The following is a 22,467-nucleotide window of genomic DNA, read 5'->3' as shown; positions in this document are numbered from 1 at the left end:
TGGTAGTTGATATACAAAAACATATCCCTAATCAAATCATATTTTTAATCTTTATGCTAAGTTATTAAGTACAAAGGTTAGATGCTATGTCCAATCAATAATCTTTAAAAGAAAGCCATCAATCTGAGAATGATGCACATGCCTAAGTACATTTAAGAGCCTTACCATGACAAACACTGTACTCAAGCTCCCTTGGAAAGCCACGTGTGCCAGTTGGATGTGCCGACACGTGATCAAAACAGGGTGCAGAGAATGAGTGCAAGCCTTCATTATGAGAAGCAACCAATCAAATTATGTATGGATATACTGGAAAGGGAACAAACACATGCTAATGAATATACAGTACTGTATATGATCGAAACTGTCCTCTTAAGTGTTCCTCGGATATACTACTTAGTAATGGACATTAATACCCTTGGTGTGGTGTTTGTTACAGCTCGAACTCTACAGAATGGCAGACCATTCTTCCCGCTTCAAGCATAGTTAATGATGTGGTTCAATGGGGTCTGGACTAAAGTCACTATTCTGGTTCATCTCAGAGGTTTTCAACAGGATTGAGGTTGGGGCTCTGGACTGGACCCTCCATTTCCAGAACCTAATTGTCCACCAACCTCACAAGGACAGAACCTGCTTTACGGCATGCTGAAATACACGACTCTCTCCAAACTGGTCTTCTACCGTAGACAACATGCAGCTGGTCAGAATGGCCTTATGTCCCTCTTTCTTGAAAGTGCTCTGTAGTACTAAGAGAGGACCAAGTCCCTTCCATAAGGAACATAACCCACCCCAACCTACTGATACCCTGCATCCCCCAAATTTTACTGTGAACACAGTATAGGCTAAGCGTCCAGTTCCATGGCTAAATGGTTAGCGTACTGGCCTTTGGTTACAGGGGTCCCGGGTTCGATTCCCAGGAGGGTCGGGAATTTTAACCATCATTGGTTAATTTCGCTGGCACAGGGCTGGGTGTATGTGCTGCCTTCATCATAATTTCATCCTCATCACGACGCGCAGGTCGTCAAATTAAAAGACCTGCACCTGGCGAGCTGTAAATGTCTTTGAACACTCCCGGCTATAAAAGCCTTGAGCCATTTCATAGCCTTAGCATTTGACAAACCCAAACCTGTCTCATCTGACTGCCAAACAGTATAGCATGATTTGTCACCCAAGTCACACATCTCCAGTTGTTCACAGACCAAACACAGCACCAGAGTTGCTAGATCCAAACATTGTATTTTGGAAAGATGGAAAATCTGGTCAACATTTCAGAAGATGTTTATATCGTAATATTGGTGATTGTTTTACAGCCGATATTAAAAGGCAAAACAGAAAGCGGGTGAGGAGTTCGTGGACCACGGATGTCATGGTTCCAAAACATCAAATACTGGACTGACATCCACAACACGGAACAACTCTCCAAGTTAGCTTAAGAAAGGAGTGCTTTCTCCAGGGTGATCGCCAACATATGGTACTTGAAGAAAAAGAATGGTGATGTTACTAAAAATTAAATTTGTTATGACAGACTAAGACTAAAACATTTCTGTTTTTATGTCTCTGAAACAAAAGATATCATTATCATCATCATCATCATCATCATCATCATCATCATCATCATCATCATCATCATCATTTCCCTTTATCCAGCTGTAGCTGGGTAGGGGCAAATATGGTTCCTCTCCACTTTCTTCGGTCTTTCCACCACTCCTCCTCCAACACTGTGTCCCAGTCCAGGTTTCTTTCTATAATGCTGCGTTGGATGGTATCCTTCCATCTCAATCGTGGTCGTCCACGGCCTCTCCTTCCTTGGATTTGCATTTCCATCACCTTTTTTGGCATTCTTTCGTCGCTCATTCGCTTTATGTGCCCAAACCATCTTAGTCGGCTCTTCTCTACTCTATCATTCATTTTTTCCACTCCAATTTCTTCCCGGATTTTCTCATTCCTTATTTTGTCTCTTCAACTCTTCTGTATCATACTCCTCAAGAACTTCATTTCGGCTGCCTGGATTCGACTCTCATCCTTCTTTGTCATTGTCCAAGTTTCTGCTCCGTAAGTTATTATGGGTATGTAATACATCTTGTACATAGTATCCTTTGCTTCCGTTGGCACATCTTTGTCCCATAACATGTCTCTTACACTATGATAGAAACAACTTCCAGCTTGAATCCTTTTACTAATCTCAGCATCCAGTCGAGCATTCTCCATTAATTCACTCCCCAGGTATTTAAACGTTTGTACTACTTCCAGGGGCTTGTCTGCAAGTCTAATCTGACCTTTCCCTTCTTTCTCCCCTCTAGTCACAACAAGAGTTTTACTCTTTTCTACACTTATTTTCAATCCACATTCTTCAATCTTCCCATTCACCACATTCAACTGTTCTTGATATCATTATAAAACTAAATAATTGTACAATCTACACTGAAAGTTAGGCTTTCATAATTTTCACTCATTAGTCTATGCTTCTTCCTCATCCTCACTGTCTTTGTAGATGCCATTCTTTATGAGGTGTAGAAACTCTGTTCCAAGTTAACCTAGATCATCAAGAACCATTTTAGAATGATATGGTCTGCCTTATATTGATATTATTTATATCTTAGTGCAGACTGCCTATATGCGAGAGACTTGTACCAGTGGCACATTAATGAGCCATTTTCAAAGCTATCTGCATCTTAAGTCCTGTTAAAACTGACGATACCTGAAGCAAAATTGGAAACATACACTGCATTCAAGCACAATGTACATTTCCACCTGGTTTATCTTTTCAGTTCCATCTTACCTAAAGACTGTTTTAAGAGGAGCTATCCCCTTTGTTATTCTTCCACTTCTCCTATCACTTTTCCCTCGCCACGACAGGGTCACACGTATGATCCTGGCTCCGATTTATGGCCAGATCCCCTTTGTGACGACAACCCTATGTGGTGCGATGTATTCACCACTGCGTGTTTCTGTGGTGCTATGTTGCAAGCATATGAACAGGCAGAACTGAAACAAACACAGTCCCCGAACCGAAGAATTAACAAGTCCTGGCTAAAATCTCCAAATTCTGAAATACTTTTGCGAAGGAAGAGAATGATATGTTCTCAAAACATGTATGAGTAAGTAAAATATATTAAATAGTATTCTGATTAGTATTGACAAGGTGGATTCTTTATTTCCTGGTTTTCAGTGCAGTCAATACAGACCAATGGTCAGATTCTTACACAGAGCTGCAATGTTGGCGATTCAGGCAAAGAGTCAGACTTCTTTCTCACTTATTTATATATAGCACCTTTATCTCTCCATAAAATTAGCACGTTCCTCAAACAAGTAAATAAATAATTTTTATTATTTAGTATCTTATAATATAAACTTACACCACTACTTATGTTAGTAAATTCACTTCTCCTTTGGAGTTCTAGTTTTGAAGAACAATGAAGAATGATGTGATTGGTTCCTTCTCATAAGCTTACTGCATGCAAGGAAAAAGTAAATTGTAAAAGAAAGCAGATGGAAAGATCAGATCTTGTTTTCTTCCATCTGATTTCATTGTTGTACAATTAACACCATTACAATGAGGGGTCAGATTCTGTATTCTCAACATTAACAAGATCATCCTTTGAAAAGCCCTGATACAGATGGCTGCAACTTCAGAGGAAAAATGTACTCCAGCTCTCCCAGGAAGCCCACAAAAGAGATGGACGACACAATGTGTAAAAACAAAGATTTCCAGGACCCGTCAACCACCGCTAGCTGCAGCAATACAGAGAACTCCGGGGCCCATAATCAACAACTGATAATAAAATAAGAGACGCCTCAATGAAATATTCTCAGTCCCTCAGCTTTGTGTAGAACCCATTGCCAACGATGTGGAAGCTGTAGTATCTCTGCAGCAGTGACTGTTCTCTGTTGGTACGAATCAAGCAGTCACGACACACATCAACACCATCACCCGCAGAACTTAGGGAACAGCGGTTCCTTCACCTTTGGTATCAAATCAAAATCGCAGGGCCTTAAGTATGGGAAATATGGGGCACGATAGAGCATTTCCTAGCCCTATAGAGCATATAAATCAGCCCCCTGCAAAATGATGGAGGACGTCTTAAGAATGTGTCATCTCTTCTCTTGCAGCACTGGTCACAGGTGATGTACCAAAAATGAACAGTAATACAGTGCCAACATCTTCACACTGCTAGGGTTCTAACACACTTTTGACTTTCACAGAGACTAACCACTCAACTGGTCTCTCACAGATGGTGGTATTTTTCACAGCACAACACATGAGCGGAGCGCTGGATGGTTGGGTCCACGGTACTGTTTGGTGGGTTGAGTACTATCCCAACATGTGTATACGCAAGAAATACTGGTTCCACTTCCTGATGTACAGATAAAAGCGTTGTCGCTAATGAAGAAACAGCCGTCGTATGAAAATGTTCTAAGAACCTAGCCACCAATCCAGCATTTCCTCGGAATAAACACACCCAATTCTATGGAAAGGATAAGTAAAATTCATACGAAATAATAAAAAAACAATGGCTGAAGCACTTAAGAAAGTAATTTTTTCTCTTCTGGTTCCCTATTACCACTTTGATTTTGGTGACTGACGTTTTTTTTCATTTTGTTTTTTCATAAGATTCATTTTAATTGAAAGCCAGGTCCTTTTGGTGCAGAAAAATGTTAATTTAAAGGAGTAATAAAGCTCCAAAACATTGCTTGTGCCTCCAAACTCGTGGCAGACTCAACTGTAACACAGTAAATCATGTTTCACAACAGAATCTGAATTCTCAATGTAATGGCACGTATGAAGAGTGGTACCTACCTTTTGGTCTACTTAGATCGGCTGCTTTAACTAGAGTAAGTTTCAGGAATCCCTTCGGAGGTCGCTGGCGAACTACAAAATATGCAGCATGCAGTAGGTTACTAAATGATCAGGGGTTAGTAAGAACATGCACAGGACACGGATAGAGTCTCCTTACCGTTGGCCGCACTGGGTTTGAGGCCAACACCTTCCATGACGAACACCAGAACCCTTCCGCATGCCACAAACTGGGCTTGCTCTGAAGTCACAACACACACATTAGACAGACACCACCAACAGTTAGCACTTCTAAAACAAGACACCCAGTTTACATCGGACCTTCTCTGGTGAATTTAATTTGCTGTAAACATTTTGCAAACTAAGGAAAGTTACAGTAATGTTCACAAATATCTTACCATTTCATGTCATTATTATTAAAGACTTCTGGCAATACACTCAGCATCCACCTGACAAAATTATGACACATGGACACCTGATGTACACACAAAGTTTCTTTTGCACGCCACTTGAACGAAATGGCTAACTATGGACTTTCTCGTCTTTGAAAATCCATCACCCTTGACCATCTCTGTGAAATTCGCTAAGATCAGCTTCATAATGATGAATAGCATTGACAGTGAACATACCTGTAATGATTTTCATTACTAAATGTCACAGCAAAACAATACAACTTTGGACAAATATCTGCAAATTTGTACTTCAATTACACACTATGAAAGAGACTTTAATTTTCTGGACACTACCATTATCCTGTTTTCAGCGTAACTTTGCTATAGCGCTCAAAAGATGGATGGATCAGAAAAAAACTACCAGACTTGAATGTTTGCTTGTACATAAAGGATGGGAATGATGGCAGAAAGGTATCTGTAATGAACAGGTTGAAAGACAGCAATGATACTCCATTGGCATAGTTACCAACTTCTCACCAATGAAGCCACAGTTTGAATCTCGGACAATGTATGTGGGATTTCTCAACACGTCGGCAAATACGTCGACTCTTTACTTCTGTATGGTGTGACCCGCTGGCGGGTCTAATGACGCATTGTATAGAACAAAGCGTCGATCACTGATTCTGCTTTCGTATTTTCTGGTTCATCTGTACAGAAGGCAAACTAACTTCTTACGTTGAGGAACATGTAAGGGGTACTTACGGGATGGGATAATTAAGAAATTACTCAATATGCATATTCCAAGTCTTAAAGCCTTTCATATGAAAATACACGCACACATTTTAGAAGCGGTATATCAGAAATGCTTTGACCAGTAGTCCAACATTTTTGGATACCTAACTAGTCCCATATACATAATGAGTGTGAAAAAAGTTTGAGAACTCTGTTTTGTATTTTCTTTCACTGCGGTCTGCTTCCACTAATATCAAATTAATGATTTCATGATACTAGTGTCAAAAGTTAAGCATAAGATACGAGTAAGCAGGGCAACAGGAAATAGACTGCAAATCGCACGACATATGCACCTACCAACCTTATGTGTTCGCTCTGTATAAGAACGGAGTGTTCCCTGCTTTGACCAACGGTGTAACTGCAAGGTAAACACAGCCAGTGCCTGCGCCCCATATTCCCTCAGTCGTGTTTGCCCTGTTATAGTGAGTGGAGTGTAGCCTCGTGGTGAACGTGACAACATAATGGCACAACGACGCCATTTGGACCCCGTTTTGCAGGGTAGAATACTCGGCCACCTGGAAGCAGGCCAGACACAGATCAAAGTCGCCATATCCTTGAATGTGCCACAAAGTGTCATTTCCAGGCTTTGGAGACGATTTTGAGACACAGGAGATGATAGTTGTAGGCCAGTACCAGGTCGACCAAGGGTAACCACACCACAGCAAGGCCGACATCCGACCTTAACCGCCCGACGAAATCGGAGTGCACCTGCAAGACAATTGTTGGTGGAACTTGCAGCCATCTCAGGGGTTGCCGTTTCCCAGCAAACTGTGTACCGGAGGCTCAGAACAGCAGGGCTGTTTGCCCGACGTCCAGCGGTGTGCGTCCCGCTCACTCCAGCACAGACATGGGCCCATTTACTGTGGAGACGTCAACATTGAAACTGGACCATGAATGAATGGAAGCATGTGCTCTTCACAGATGAATATCACTTCACTTTGCAGAACAATTCCCATCACAGATTAATCTGGAGAGAACCGGGTAGCCGATACAACCACAGGAACATCGTGGAACGGGACCAGTATGGTGGTGGTGGCGTCATGGTGTGGAGCGGCATCATGTTGAATGGCCGTATGGACCTGCACATCTTCATGGGTGGTCTGAGGAACACTGTTAACGCTCGGAGATACAGGGATGAGGTACTGAGACCACATCTTCGACTCTTCAGAAGTGCGGTTGGTCCAGACTTCCTCTTAATGTACGATAACCGCATGGACTGGCCAGCGAGGTCTGAGGATCTGAATCCTATAGAACATGCCTGGGATGCATTGGGGAGGCGAATTGCATCCCGTCAGCCTCCATCAAGGACCCTCCAAGACCTTCGCACTGCCCTTTTGGAGGAATGGGATCGACTGCCACAAGAGTTCTTGGACCATCTGATAGAGTGTGGAACCCATTCAAGTCACAATAAATGGCCACACTGTTGACTACAATCAGATTTAATTTGCCCGCCATGCACAAAATACTAACTAATGAAGATAATTCACTTAAATTTTGCCTCCATGCCACTGAAAGTGATGACTTGCCCATACTTCATTCCTTGAATGACTACTGGCTGTGGTACAAATGTTTCATTTGAAACAATTTCATAACAAGTGGATCCGTGTGCTCTAAAAGCATTACAAGTATTTCTGAAACAATGTTTTATCCACAAAATTGATATATAGCAGGAGTTTTGTCTTTATTCTCTAATTTCCAATCACTAAGGTTCTTTTGTGTCACTGGCCGCACACGTTTGGAAGGACCTGACACGGCACTTTCGCTCTCACTTTCTTCAATGCTCTTCGCACTCAAGTAACTTTCACTGTTCCTATCACTATCCTCAAACTCGGGTTCATTTTCTAAAACATCATTATTGCCATAATCGTCATCTAAAACACTGTCTACAAGCGCTTTCAAACTCTCATTGCCATTATTGTGATGCCGGTTCTACTGGACCATGAATACTGAATACCGATTCAAATAAACTGTTGTTCAACAATCCCAGTGTCACACAGAAATACAGACAACCTTGTTTACCAACAGTACATGCCTGTAGTTCCTTATAATGTGTACTGTTAGAACTTATATTGCAAAGGGAAGCTAATGTATGAAAATAAACGAGACACTGCGTCAATGCGAGCTAAGCCTCTAATTTGATTCATGCGCCAAAACATTGTTCGCAACCACAGCTCATCAAATTATATGAATGGGTAAAAAGTATAAAGTAATGGAAAGAAACAAACATAATCAAGTCATATATAGAAAAACAGAAACAAGAAAGGGAACACAGAGTGGAACGAGGAGACAAGGAGAAACATGAAAACACAGAAGGATAAGGACAATCTCCACTTCTGAAGATCTATCAGGCTGGCCTCTCAGTACGTGTTGAAGCCAGCTCTCCTCGTCTGGGAAGCAGAAACACGCTCCTCGGGGCCAACAACAAATGGCTGTAGAAGTGGGAAAATGATGAGGAGAGAGCATGTTCTCTGTGCTTTCATCTTTGTCCTTCTCTCTTCTTTCTGTGAGAAGAAGGCACAAGAAAAAGAAGAAAAAGAAGTGATGAATTAGTACCAAAACAAAGTTTGTCATATACTGATTAATTTACACAATAAATAATAATCTAAACAAACTCTCTCCAAGGCTGCTGATAGTAAATTTGTATGTTCTACAGTTCATGAAGATCCAGAAAATTAAACAGTTACTTTCATAGTTAAGTGGATATTGAAGTTGCAGTACTTTTCAGTATGAGTTAAGTCAAACATTTTCAAGCCAGATGATAAGCTGTGAATGTTGAAACTAGAAGTGCTAATCAAAACATCCCACTCAGGTTTGACAAGCAGAAAAGGCAGTCCAGAAGGAAAGCAAAAGAAAAAAGATAAATCAAGTTAAGGCTCTCAGATGCACATTCAGAGATGAGCTTCTCAAATTCCACACTTGATTTCAACATTAAAGCAACACAAAAATCATATTCTGTAATTTCAACACACAACAACAAAAGACAGACAAGCAAAGAGCACTCCCACTACAACAGTGAAATAGAGATCCGTTCATAATTAATACAACAGAAGTCCATAATTATGTATGTGTAGGAAGAAAGAAAGGATGAATTTGAAACACAGGCTCTAACAAAACTATCTCTATATTTGTAAGGTTTGTTCCATTAAAACATAGACTGAGCTGGAAACACTGAAATGAAAGCACTGCATGGTTTAGTGTTTGTGGCAGCAGCTCAGAACATGTTCAGTCTGAGATACGAGTCCACAAAATAGAGGAAAAATGGTGAAGCAATATTCCTGTGTACTGAGTATGTTAAAACAGTGTGATATCATTCAATTCTTGTACAACGAATGTACCTAGACAGCAAAAACTGTCATGAAGTTACCTTGTGCTGTATGGTAAAGCACGTTAATAAACTGCCAATGCAACAATCGACAGTCAGGTTTTGAGTTTCACCTAGAGGAAAAGTCCTGTCAGTTTTAATTACTGTATTGTTAGGGTGGAAGTAACTCAAGGAGGTCACTGTCTATGTGTTAATATAAGGAAAGATCTTCATTAGAGGTAATAACATTAATGAGGTTGTTAAGAAAGTTTACAGATCTCTTCATATAGCTATGAAAGTATTCATGGACTGTACTAAGGACATAAACGAGAGGGTGTATAAGTCTCTGGTAAGGACCCCAATTAGAGTATGGTTCCAGTGTATGGGACCCTCACCAAGACTACCTGATTATGAGAACTGGAAAAAATTTGATCTGGGTATTTCTGACAACAGAGCAGCATTACGAAAATTTTGCTAAGTTTGGGCTGGGAAGACTTGAGATTAAGGAGATGAGCTGCTCGACTAAACAGTATGTACAAATGATGAATTTCATAATGGTTCCGTGTTGAAAGGTCGCAGAAATATACTATTCCATTCAAATGATTTTATTAAACGGTATTTTTCAAGCTGTCAGTGGAGAGATGGTGTGGAATAAAATTAGTAGATGAGTAAGTTTGAGGTGTGATTTTAAAAGTAGGAAAGACTGAATTCAAGAGGACAAACTGGGGCAAATATTCATTTATAGAAGAGGAGTTAACGATTGGAATAATTAAAGCAGATGTTTGATAAATTTCCAAATTATTTGAAATTATTTACGAAAAGTCTAGGTAAACAGCAGATAGGGAATCTGTCACCTGGGTGACTGCTCTAAATGGAGATCAGTGGTGACTGACTGAACAGTCAACACCCCATAGATCTCCCCTTGGCACAGTCATGTCCTTGGTCCACCAAGCAAGTGGCTCCTGATGCTGTGGAAGAGTGATTCATCTAGCATCCTTCATTGTGGAAAGTCTAGGGAAACTTGTTCAGCGATGGGACAGGTGGCTGAACAGTGGGAGCAATTATCTGTAGTATGCTGTCATTTTGACTTAGGGCTGTCCAGTACATGAAGTGCAAGGTTTCTAAACACCAGTCTATGTTTAAATCAAACAACACTTATACATATTGAGATGAAACATTGTGCAACCATGAGGTACAAAGGCCTGGACTGGGGAAAATGCACAATGATTCACACAAAGAAAACTGGGTCACACTGAAAGCCTGGTGTAGCCCGGTCACACAAGTGACAAGAACACATCTCGATATGATATTGGCAGGGATGGCTCATTCTTGGCAGTAGCATCTGACAAGCACTCCTCGACACACAGCTTCAAACTTTAATAAGAAAATCTACCATGTGACTCTACGGTTATGTAAAAAAATACACACACTAATATCTTGCAATTAGCACAGGAAAGGTGCAAAGTAACAGAAGGACTGAGGAGAATGTCACTCACTCCTTCATCAAAGAATTTTCCTAAGAAACAAACCATAAATTTTTTCCTGCAGGAGAAATTTTCAATTAACATTTTTAAAACACCAAAATGTAACCTCAAACCAGAAATAAGCTACATCCTCCTGAGTAAGCTTCAAATCTGTCCCCTCAAAAAATGGAAGCAATAAAAAGTTTACTGCACCATATTTCAAATATGTACACTCAGCTAAAATCATCACCAGCTGCCAATGATTTGCAGTATCAGATTTTAAAATGGCTGACGATTTTCTGAAATACCTTGTGTCAAAGCATAGAAATATCAACTATTTTTAAGATATTATGTCACATGTTAACAAAATTGTTTTTTGTAAGCTTTTAATTACAGTGAAACCTCGTTAGTGCGTTCCTCATTAAGAAGTTTTCTCGCTTAGCATATCATAAATTCAAAGTCCTGATTCAAGTTGTATTAAATCTATATAAAAATACCCCATTTACATGGTGAATATTTTTTCTATTACTGCTTAGTATGATCACATTTTTCCTAACCTGGAAAATGTAGGCTACTTTGTCATCCCTTGTGAAAGGAACACGATTTCCAATACAGATAAGAGCCCTCGCCACAGGACGCAGATCAGGGTAAGTTGCACAAAAATGGGAAAAGGCCTTGAATTCCTGACCTTTACAAGGGTAAATTACACCTTCGGGGAGCAAGCCATTAGCAATAGGAAAATTCAATTTTGCTAGTCAGTTTTCAGTGATACTGCTGAATAACCCATTGAGCCTGTTTGTGCTTGTATTTCTCATTCCATTCAGAAGTTAGAAATTAATTCTGTGTTGAGTGATACAGTGAAGGATAGTGAATATCTGTTGCATGATGGCCTACCTATGGACTAAGAACAAAATCGTGTGAAGATGATTAGTGTTGTACATATTTGTCTTGTGGCAGTCCAGTTATGGACACCAAAAAGTTTTAGAAATCACTTACTAAAGAAGACAAAATTAAAATCTAGGAAGTAGACAGCCATGCTCATCTTTCAACTCGCACTTTCGAGTTTGAACTCGATCGAAGCAAATCAAAGTGTTGTCGCATTCAAGACAGCGGTCAAAGTCATTCTTTCGCACATGATCAAGTTTAACTTCCAAATAATTCATGGTCGAAGAGTATGACCAAAAAACAATGTTCACACCTGCCAACTTTACAAAACCAAAAATCAGGAGATTTTGATACGAATATCAGGAGAAATCAGGAGATACAATCGGTCAAAACTACTTATTCTACATGTCTTGCGCAATATAGGAGTACTATAGTATATATAATAACACTTATTTTCTCAAAACATGACTGTTGCTATACGAGGCTAGAAAGCTCCCTCACAGGAAGTACGTGAGTGAGATGATCGGTCTCAGATAAGCCTTCCAAAAATAGTATGAACTCATGCTCCACACCTGTGAATCAGTCATGCCGTTAGATGCCATTACTTATCAAATGCATAGATTAGTACATAGCATCACACGCCCGCGCGATTTTGCGAAGCACAATGCTATTTTTATCAAGTAACAAATTAAAATTCACCAGAATGGCTCCTAAAAACTCTAGAAGAAGTCACTAGTTGTTATCTTTGAAATACTGTCACTAAATTACAAAAAACTCTAGAAGAAGTCACTAGTTGTTATCTTTAAAATTCTGTCACTAAATTACAAAAAAGACTCCAAATCTAGCACTAGTGTCAAGAATCGACTAGACTGATGTGAACGAACAAGAATATAGCACGCGAGAACGAGAGATTGACAATCGATACACTCGTTGCGATATACAGGTTTCAATAAACATCGTACATTCACGCGCTATTCTCGTATTGATAAATGCAGATATTTCAATGAGCAAAGCACTTCCGGCCTCTGGCGTATAAAGCTAAAATGGCAGGATTTGAAAACAAATGTCTGAAGTTCACCAAAAATAAGCTAAAATCGGGAGAAATAATAGAATAATCGGGAGGCGGGAAAAACTGTCAAAAATCGGGAGTCTCCCGCCTAAATCGGGAAAGTTGGCAGGTGTGAATGTTTAATAACCCAGTGGTCTGAAATACAAGGCTTCAGCTATCATTTGTTTTAGAAACTACATAAATAAACGTTGATACTTTTATGGGTCCTAGTGGAAATGTTTACATATTTGTTGTCTGGTGTATTATACCTGTTGGATAGCTATGATTCATGTATTCAGTAGCACACACTTAACACGTTCTCTTTCCTTGTCCCCTGCAGAAACGTCTTAACGAGGTTTTACTGTAACAAACATAATATTATAAATTATTCCTTTGAACTCTCTAAGTTTAACATCCTACAGTAGTTTCAAATCAGAAAATAAAAAATTGGTGCACCTGGAGGATTCTGAAAGAAGACCACATCTTTTCGAACAAAGAGCCATATTTCAAAATGAATTACTCAAAAACCAAATTGTGAATTTTTCTTAATTTATACGATATTACATGTCTCACTAAATTTAGGGTAAATTATCTTAAAATTAAAAAATTAGAAAATTCAGCAGGGTCCTGTCTCAAGCCAATAAACAGTACATTCACACAACAGCCTTAACACGCACAATTCCTTGATCTAGGACTAGAGCACGTTGTAAGCATGTTCCATTCCAGCACCACATAAGAGCATCGAAATAAGATCAAAAAGTCAACGGCAGATTTCTAAAAGAAAATACTGCAACCAGAATTTTTTTTTAAAAACTCTGATTGGGGTTCTCATGGCCCAAGTCATAATATAAAACAATTTTTTGTTTGTATTGGGTGAAATAAAGTTTAAAAAAAAAAAACATTTTTGCACAAGGTCCAAGAGGAATTGATGTTTCAGCCAAAAAAGTGTATAAAGAAATTAATTTCAGTGTAAGTCAGGCCTGTAATGGAAAAGTAGCATGCCTTCTTCTTACTACTTATGTCTTCTTAATCTGGGATTAATTTCCAACCAGCCCAGGGATTCTAATTCTGGACTGGAGTTAACTCAGTCTTGTGAGACTGCAATAAGGCTGAGGTGGTCATCGTGTTGATCTAATACCTGCTGGGTAACAGTCATCTTGGCACGCACCAGATTTATTTTTACACAGTATAAAGAGTTCAAATCCCTGTCACTCCATGTCAGATTTGTGCTGGACAAAGCAGAGGCAGAACAGGTTTTTCTAGGGTACTCTAGTTTTCTGTCATCTTTCATTCCAGCAACACTCTCCAATATCATTTCATTTCATCTGTCACGCATTAATCATTGCCCCAGAAAAGTGTGACAGACTTCCGCAGCTGGCACAGTTCCTATCCTCGCCGCTAGATGAGGACTTCATACATTCCATTCCTGCCCTGTCGAATGAGTGGAAACAGGCTGTGGATGTTCATTTTCACACAGCATAAATTCGAAAGACTATCACATCTGTCTCTGTAGTTTAAGAATTGGTATAGCAGCTTCTTAACCAGTAGGTCTAGATTCAACCCTAAGCTACCGTGCCCAGACATTTTGATTTGATGCCATTTTGGCTGCCTGCATAGCAATTTTGATGGTTTTCAGATCTCTGTAGGGTGATTTATGCCCGTTGCATACACACTAAATTTGTCGCCAGAGATCTTTTACATGCCTACATCATACCAGGTGGACAGCTGTATGGACATTTTTCCTCCCGACTAACTCTGCTGGGTTTGAACAAGCAATTTTGGGATCTGTAAGCCCAGACCATACTACTGATCTACAGAGAGAGAGGTAATAATAAGCACATGGCCTCATTCTATATGCTTTCACACCTTCTAAGTGGTGTCATTAGCCAATCTGCAAGCCAATTTCAGTATTCCAATTGTGGTATGAAAGCAGATCTCTAGCAGATGGATACAAAATGCACCGTAAGAGCTGTTTAACATGGCAAATATATCTGAATCAGAGACAGTTACAATGAAGAAAGGTAGGCTGCTTTGCTACGGCCTGGACAAATATGGTACGGTAATTAAAATGTATGCCGCATGGAATAATAAGCATAACTCTTAGATACTAACAGTGGTTGCAATATTTTTCTAAACATATCATCAAAAAGTAATAATAGGGGAAGAAAATCCACAAGAAATATAAATCAAAAGGATAATACATTATTTAAATACCCATACATACAGGACACTGATGAGCCAGAACATTATGACCAGGTCAACCTTGTGGCACTGAGCCTATGGAGACAAGATAAATACTGGAAGTAAAAAGATAATGTGTACTCCACTGTGCTGGGTTGAATGTGACAAGCCCAAGAACAATGACCTTCCTTTGTTTGTTCCTTGTTAATGGTTAAATATCACACTAACACATATATACAAAGAACACTCGAAAATTAATGCACCACTTTCCTATTTAAATGGACAAATTTTATTTTACACCTTTGATACTTTTAGAGTATACTAGAGGACTCGTACTGCTCCGTAGCATTCATTATGAAAAGATCAAATAACCCGTCTTGACATGTCTGTCGTAATCATATTGTCTTGCCTGTCCTTTTCATGAACATTTAATAAGAAGCATGTTATGGTACGCCGCAGTTCGTAATCAGAATTTGTTCATTCTGGCTGTTTGGTAAAAGTCTATCCATATATTCACTTTTTACTCCTGCAGTTCTTGTGTTTTAGAAGGCAATGGTATTTTTAATCGCTGTTCAGACCACCTGAGGACCACATTAATTTTTATTAGCTTCGTTTCTTCCGGTCTTTCTGGCTCCATGGCTAAAGGGTTAGCGTGTTGGCCTTTGGTCACAGGGGTCCTGGGTTCAATTCCCGGCAGAGTCAGGAATTTTAACCATCACTGGTTAATTTCCCTGGCACGGGGGCTGGGTGTATGTATCGTCTTCGTCATCATTTCATCCTCATCATGGCACACAGGCCCCAAATCAAAAGACCTGCACATGGCGAGCAGAACATCTCCTCGGACACTCGCGGCGCTAAAAAAAGTAATACGCTATTTCATTTTTTCTTCTGGTCTTTCTCCTTGTCCAGTATTCTTTCATTCTCATACTTTGAAACCTTCTTCGGTCTTCTGTCCATGATGATTTTGTTCTGAGTCTAATTCTGTCCTGAAAACCTGTGCAAGCCTGAATTTTTTATTTAAAAATCACTCCGTTGTATATCTCCGCTTCCTGTATTTCTATTTCTTCTAGATCTCTTTGTACCTCTTGGATCCAGGGTACTTTGGTTCTCTTGTTCTATTATTTGCAGTGTTAACCTCCCCTGGTTAATTCTCAGGATGTGTCCAAAGACATGCTCCTCCTTTTCCGCATGACGTCCGAGATTTTCTCTATCTTAGTATACAGTTGTTGGTTCGCTTGCCTTCTACATTGACTATCCTCTGTTCTTCGTGGTCCCAATATTTTCTTGAGAATCTTTCGCTCCAGCATTTCTAATCTCTTCAGTACTCCTGTTCTTACTAGGTTAAGAGTTACTGTTTATAAGGCTTCAGGGTGGATCACTGTCTGGGAATGTCTCAATTTTGCATGATGATGATGATGATGATGATGATGATGATGATTATTATTATTATTATTTCTTCTTCTTCTCGTTTCTGTCTTCCATAGACCACGCTATTTCAACTGCTTTCTCCTGCTATCTTTCACATTTGTCCAGTATTCCCTCATTCTCCTTCGGTGAGCATTCCTCCGTTCTTCGGTCCACTTCTTGCCGGTTTTAATTTTGGGTTTCCGCTGAAAACTCTGTACTTCCCAAGTTTCTTCTTTAAAGAGTCACGATCCAAGATGTCCTCGTGTGTGATCCCCAGTTCTTGTAGGTCTTTTCCACCTCTATAAACCAGATCCCTTTGGTTTTCTTTCCCACAAAGTAGTCACAGATTCAATTGGACAATCTTCCGGAGCTCATTCGGTCAAATGACCATAGAAAGTGTTTCTCCTTTTTGCTTATGGTGTCCGTTATCTTTTCCACGTGTAGATACAGTTTATCGTTGTGTCTTCTTCTGTACTCTCCTTGTTCTTTGACCAGGCCCAAGATCTTTCTTAACCCTTTCGTACTCAGCGCGCCGATCTATCGGCGCGAGAGGTTATGGCGAGAAAGCTCACGGCGCCGATACATCGGCTCTGTCCTATTTAGGGATTTTCGTCATTTGTGTGGCTGTTAAATCGTAAGAGTTGATCGTGACGGTACCTTAAAGCGTTGAATTCGCGTTTTACTCTACAGATATATCCACCAGCCCTACAAAATATTTTTATTTTCGACAAATGAAATCTGTTGACCATGAATGTTTATGTTGTGGTTATTTGAAGTTGTTATTGCGTGGATCTGTTTTGGTTGGCTTATGAATACAACAATTTGATCTTGATACGAGTTTAGTTTAGAGCATATTTCGTTTCTTTGGTATATTGTGTGTTCGCTGTACTTCGCAAACTATAATTTTACTCCATTTCATAACTCCCTTGTTGCACGAGCTTGCGTCATCTTTTTATCGTAATGGCTAGGCCATATTCAAGGCCGAATGAGGCTGATCTCCTTGAATTTTCAGATGATTTAGACAATAATAATGACCTTCTTTTGCTGAAAGTGATTCGCATTATGTGGGAAATGACACACTCACAGCTTTCACTGTGCATCGGACCACGAGGACCTGACATTGATGACCGTTACATGTACAGTGAATAACTTTGTGTCATGCTTCATGAATGAATTGCAGCACACACATCATATTGATATCAAATTATTCAGAATTAAATGTTCTTTCTTTCACGTCTAAGAGTAAAGAAGGAAGACGCAATAATGTCTGATTTTTCAGCCATTGAAAATAAAAATTTTTTAAAAAAAATTATTTTCAAATTTTTTTTTTTTTTTTTTTTTGGGGGGCTTTACCAATAACAATACGTCCTAGGTATATTCATTTCTGAAATTCTCATAGTTTCCTGTATTAGTGTGATTTATTTTATTTTAATGTGTGTTAAACTTTTTACATGTTGATTGTTTTGTAATTTGGTTTGGAAAATAACAGAAATTAGTCTGAGTGTCTTCGAGCAAACTCCTGCATATAGGCTGAGTGCCAAAGGGTTAAAATTTTCCTCTCTTGGGCTTCTAGTTGTTCTGCCAGGCCTTTCTTATTCATCGCAAGGCATTATTATTATTTCAAGTGGTTATTGCTAGCCTGGTACAGCAGACCCTTCAACGAAGGGCGCGGAATCTTCCGTGCACAGGAAACTGTGTTATTGCAGTCGAGAATAGTGTTGTGCATGGTTTACTATGAGCTGCAGGTATGTTGGGAACAGCACAAACATTCTGTCCCCGAGCCAAAGGAATTAATAATTTACCATTAAAATCCCTGACGTAGCCGGGGTCCTGTGAACTGAAGGCCTCTACGATAACCATAAAGCCAGTAAAATGGACACCAAACAAATGATAAATGAGGATAATAAATCCATCAAGGCTGTAAGGGCATGGAACCTCTTATAATGGTTCAACATCTATGACTCAGCACCAGACGAAGAGGGTAGATTAAAACAATACTAAGGCGTGATCGTAATGTTTTTAGCTCATTGGCGTACACCATTCATTCACACAGTTGTTTTACTGTACTTATTTCTTTATTAGTAATATGAACAAGATATATGCTGAACTCAATTCAATGCCTAAGAAATGACAAGGAGAAAACTGTTTAAACAGCTGGACTTGGTCTGAAATAGAAAATGTAAAAAACTGTATATTTGATAGGATGAATCAATAATTAGAGAAGAGCTATACAGGGTGTCCCAGGAGGAATGGTCAATATTCAGGGATTTGGCAGGAACAAGCATTTGAAGCAAAATACTACATATGGACATATGCCCTATTGTGAATGGTTTTCAAGATAGGACAGTTTTAATGTACTTTTTCATTTGTGCTTGTGGCGCGCACATGTCTTACCCACCCAACCTCTTTGAAGTTTTGAAATGGGTACAAGTTTTCCGCATGTGATGTTCTCCATACATGTGTTTGTGGGACAATGATACGTGATGAAAGATGAGAAGTTGGAAGAATACCTGTTTCACACAATATGCTGAAAACTCTGGTAAACACTCTACGATTAGGAATCCTATATGTACTGAACAATGTTTTCAGCATACAGTTTAAAATTTGTGTACATTTTAATGCTTTTGTCAAACTGTAGCTCCTATTTGGGCTGCTGAATAAATAAAATCTCTTTTAAATGATGATCACTCAACTTGCCTATGTATTTTCATTTTTTGGACTTCAACACACGTACAGTAATAATTCCAATTTAATTGGTCTATTATTGGTTGCTTGTGTTTCAACCCTCCAGTGTGCCAATTTGGGCCCATCAGTTGGTAACTAGCACACCTACCAAGATGCATGGAATTATGAATTTACTCATTCAAGACAAATATTTCAGGTTCCCTATGGGAATCGAAATCTATATCACCTACAGTAATAGGTAGTCCAAAAAAACCACTATGCGAAGTCCCTCATAAGAATTGCATCCCGCATTCGAAAACAAGTTTATTCCCTTGTTTTCCTGATAAACCATAGTTTTCTCATCATTTAATGTTACAAAACTTTTGCAAGCCGAGGGCCTGATGGAAATCTTTGTATTTTGGAGACCCCTGGTAGATAAGAAATCCTTTCCACAGCTGATCCCCAATAACGGATGTTAATTTGTTTCTACAAATGACAGATGACCTACAGAGGTGGAAATGTTAAATGATGGTGGTGGTGGTGGAATAATGAGATTGATTTTTACCATTGCAATGGGAACCTACAAGGAAATTCAATTTTCAATCCTAGGATGACAATTCCACAGATATTTGAGCCACGCACTCTCTCTCTCTCTCTCTCTCTCACATTCTTTCAGGGATGTCCAATTATTGGAAATACAGTAAGCCAACAACTGAAGCTGGAGTAGAAAGACACAAGACTCACTGGATTGCTGACGCTGCAGGTTACTCTTCTCCATCTCCAAGAAGTGGCGACGTGCCTCCTCGATGCGCTTGGCCCACAGATTGCGCTCTGACGCCGAAGGAGCCACCAGGACGTGACACACCGGACTGCTGGTCTCTTGTAGGCGGAGACTACAGAGGGCATCGTTAGAGTCTGGAGGAGAAGCGGCCCTCTCAGGCTCTGGCACCAGAGTTATCTCGTTGAGAAACAGCGGCTGTAATGGTTCAAAACACAATTATTACTAATTTACACACCTACACACACTGTGGTTATAGACTGAAGAGATTGTGATGGTAAAGGTTGTGTGAAGACAATGACTTCAAATAGGACACAGGGAGTATATTTAACTATTCAAAGCAAAACAAAGACCTTGCTATCTTTGGAAGAAATTGCAAAGACATAGAAAAGAAATGCACAAATTAGGTCAAACAGAAAGACTGGAACATGAAAAGTAACATATAATAAGATAGACACTATTACAGGTCAGTGTGGGGGATGGGGAGGGGGTGGGGGGTAAGCAAAAGAAAGAGGCAACAAGGACAAACATGGAAACACAAAAGGACAAGGACAATCTCCATATCTTCACACGCTGCATCTCAAATAGGCAGATTCTCTACTCATCAATCTCACTTCTTCTACATCCGTCTCTTCTCAGCCCCCGACGAGCTTCTTTCTGCTTTCCAGCCTCATCAGGAATGCAAGCATCAAAACCTACGGAGGGACATTTTGCACATCTTCAGTCTTGATGCCGAAAGTGTATCGAAACCTTTATTTATTAATATTAGCTAGACTTTTTTTTTCAATTTGTTTTACGTTGCACCAACACAGACAGGTCTTATGGCGTCAATGGGATAGGAAAGACCTAGGAGTGGGAAGCAAGCGACCGTGGCCTTAATTAAGGTACAGTCCCAGCATCTGCTTTGTGCAACAATGGGAAACCACGGAAAAACATCTTCAGGGTTGCCAACAGTGGGGTTCAAACCGACTATCTCTCAGATGCAAGCTCACAGCTGTGCGGCCCTAACTGCACGGCCAACTCTCCCGGTTGCTAGTTTTTGTTGGGTGTGTTCTCTGCTGATTTTGCATTCAAGAGAGACAGTTAACACATTCACTCCAAGCTCCCTCCATGGGTATTTAGTCATGGAGCCTAGCAATTTTTAGATATCACCCTGACTCGCTATGTAACATGTAACACACGGCTTTAACTTAATATCACTCCTATACTATAAACCCTAAAAATGTGTACATACCTATGTAATATGATTTTTACAGCCTGATAGTTCTTGGTGGTCTACCATTTTCACTTTAATTAAAGCAATGACCACTGCCTTCCCAATCGCCCTTTCCTAACCCATTATCATAAGTTATGAGTTTCATTATGGTCCGTATTGACAACTGATCACTATCAAAGGGTAGAAAAGGGTCAACCTATTCAATACCATAAGCTTGTATATTGTCTTATAAAACTGGGACTAGTTTTGACCCCATATATTTTGGGTCATCTTCAGCCACACTACAATTGGAAGACATGCACACATATAACCAATAATAAATTACTGTAAACACTTTGGTATGCCACAATTTACAATCTTAATTTAAAACATTGATGAAGTCCGAACATCACATCCAAACTTGAAACTAAATGGTTCAGTGGTTGATGGCAAACTATGTCGTCGCTCTTATAGCAGCTAAATATTCCTGAGTTGATCTGGGAGTTGGCATCCCTATCTGCATAGATGAGCAACTTGATTAATTATAATTTATGTTTGTTCAATGTAATATGGGTAATGACTTTTATGTAGCTTGAAGGAGAACATTCGTAAGTTGCGTGCATCTGATACGGACACCAACACCAGATTACAGAAGATCAAGGGTCAACTAAGGGAAGTCGGATAAGAATGGAAACCCTTCGCATATCTGCTTTTCCTTTACCTGTTATTCATGGCGATATTAGAGGTGTAAAAATCAGACAATCGAACAAGGCTGCCCCCAGCTGTCAAATGAACCACACTTGAATTCATTAGATTTTCTCAAGAAGTACTCATCTGATTTTCAAAATAATCACAGTATGAATTTGCAATATTTGTAGGCTTAAGACTATATGTAGAAAACAATGTAGTTCCACTTAAAAAAAAAAAAAAAGTACCATTATCTCAGATGATATGAGATGATATTAATGCCATGAAAAAGTACTGTAAGTCATATTATGAGCCCCTTGGTAACATTACTGAAAGTGAAAACAGAATATTGATATCTTGAATAGTTTATAAATTATCTGAGGTAGACAACTTAGCTGAATAATCCAGTATATGACTTGGAATGTTACCTTTTTATAAAGCTTAAAGTTGATGTTGGAGCACCTCTCAAAGGAGAAAGTGTGGTTGCCGGCAAGCGACTTGCTAGGCTGAGCAAGCAGGAGGAAGTCGTTGAGCAGGAAACCCATTAGCTCCTTGCCACTCTTCGCCTGTAAACCAAAATCAACACGTTCAGTATTTCACAAAGTTCGTCAACTCATCTTCCTGGATGAACAAGTATCTACGCACCTTGTGGAGGAAGCCGTAGTGTAGGAACTTGCGTGGGCCTAGTGAGTTGGTCATGGAGTTGAAGATCAGTTCCTCTGGAAGACCGTCGCACTGCACTCTGCGCTGCAGCCACTCCAGCCTGTCCGAGTTCTCTTTGGCACGAACTCCTTCGTTCACCTGTGCACAGTTTCAAAAAGAAATATTCAACAATCCAAAATTTTCAGTATAGCCTTAATTGGCAAGGAGAAGAGAAGAATG

At 39.7% G+C, this 22,467-nt stretch overlaps 1 protein-coding gene across 8 annotated transcripts in view; it reads right to left on the bottom strand.

Moving 5' to 3' along the window:
- Dap160 (dynamin associated protein 160) overlaps positions 1 to 22,467 on the bottom strand; it is a 196,896-nt gene that overhangs the window by 19,737 nt on the left and 154,692 nt on the right. For 4 of the 8 annotated variants that reach the window (XM_067154599.2, XM_067154598.2, XM_067154601.2 and 1 more), the window contains 5 exons: positions 22,231 to 22,386; positions 22,014 to 22,151; positions 19,670 to 19,901; positions 4,953 to 5,033; positions 4,796 to 4,867 (listed from right to left, as the gene is read on the bottom strand). In XM_067154599.2, coding sequence (XP_067010700.2) covers positions 4,796 to 4,867; positions 4,953 to 5,033; positions 19,670 to 19,901; positions 22,014 to 22,151; positions 22,231 to 22,386 — 679 coding nt within the window. Of the gene's footprint in view, positions 1 to 4,795; positions 4,868 to 4,952; positions 8,478 to 19,669; positions 19,902 to 22,013; positions 22,152 to 22,230; positions 22,387 to 22,467 lie in introns of those variants that run through there. The other 4 variants (XM_067154602.2, XM_067154603.2, XM_067154605.2 and 1 more) reach the window with 4 other exon arrangements.

Source organism: Anabrus simplex, chromosome 10, assembly GCF_040414725.1.
Source record: "Anabrus simplex isolate iqAnaSimp1 chromosome 10, ASM4041472v1, whole genome shotgun sequence".
NCBI classification, from domain to species: domain Eukaryota; kingdom Metazoa; phylum Arthropoda; class Insecta; order Orthoptera; family Tettigoniidae; genus Anabrus; species Anabrus simplex.
The sequence above is the reverse complement of the archived record's forward strand: the minus strand, read 5'-3'. Positions and strand labels throughout refer to the sequence as shown.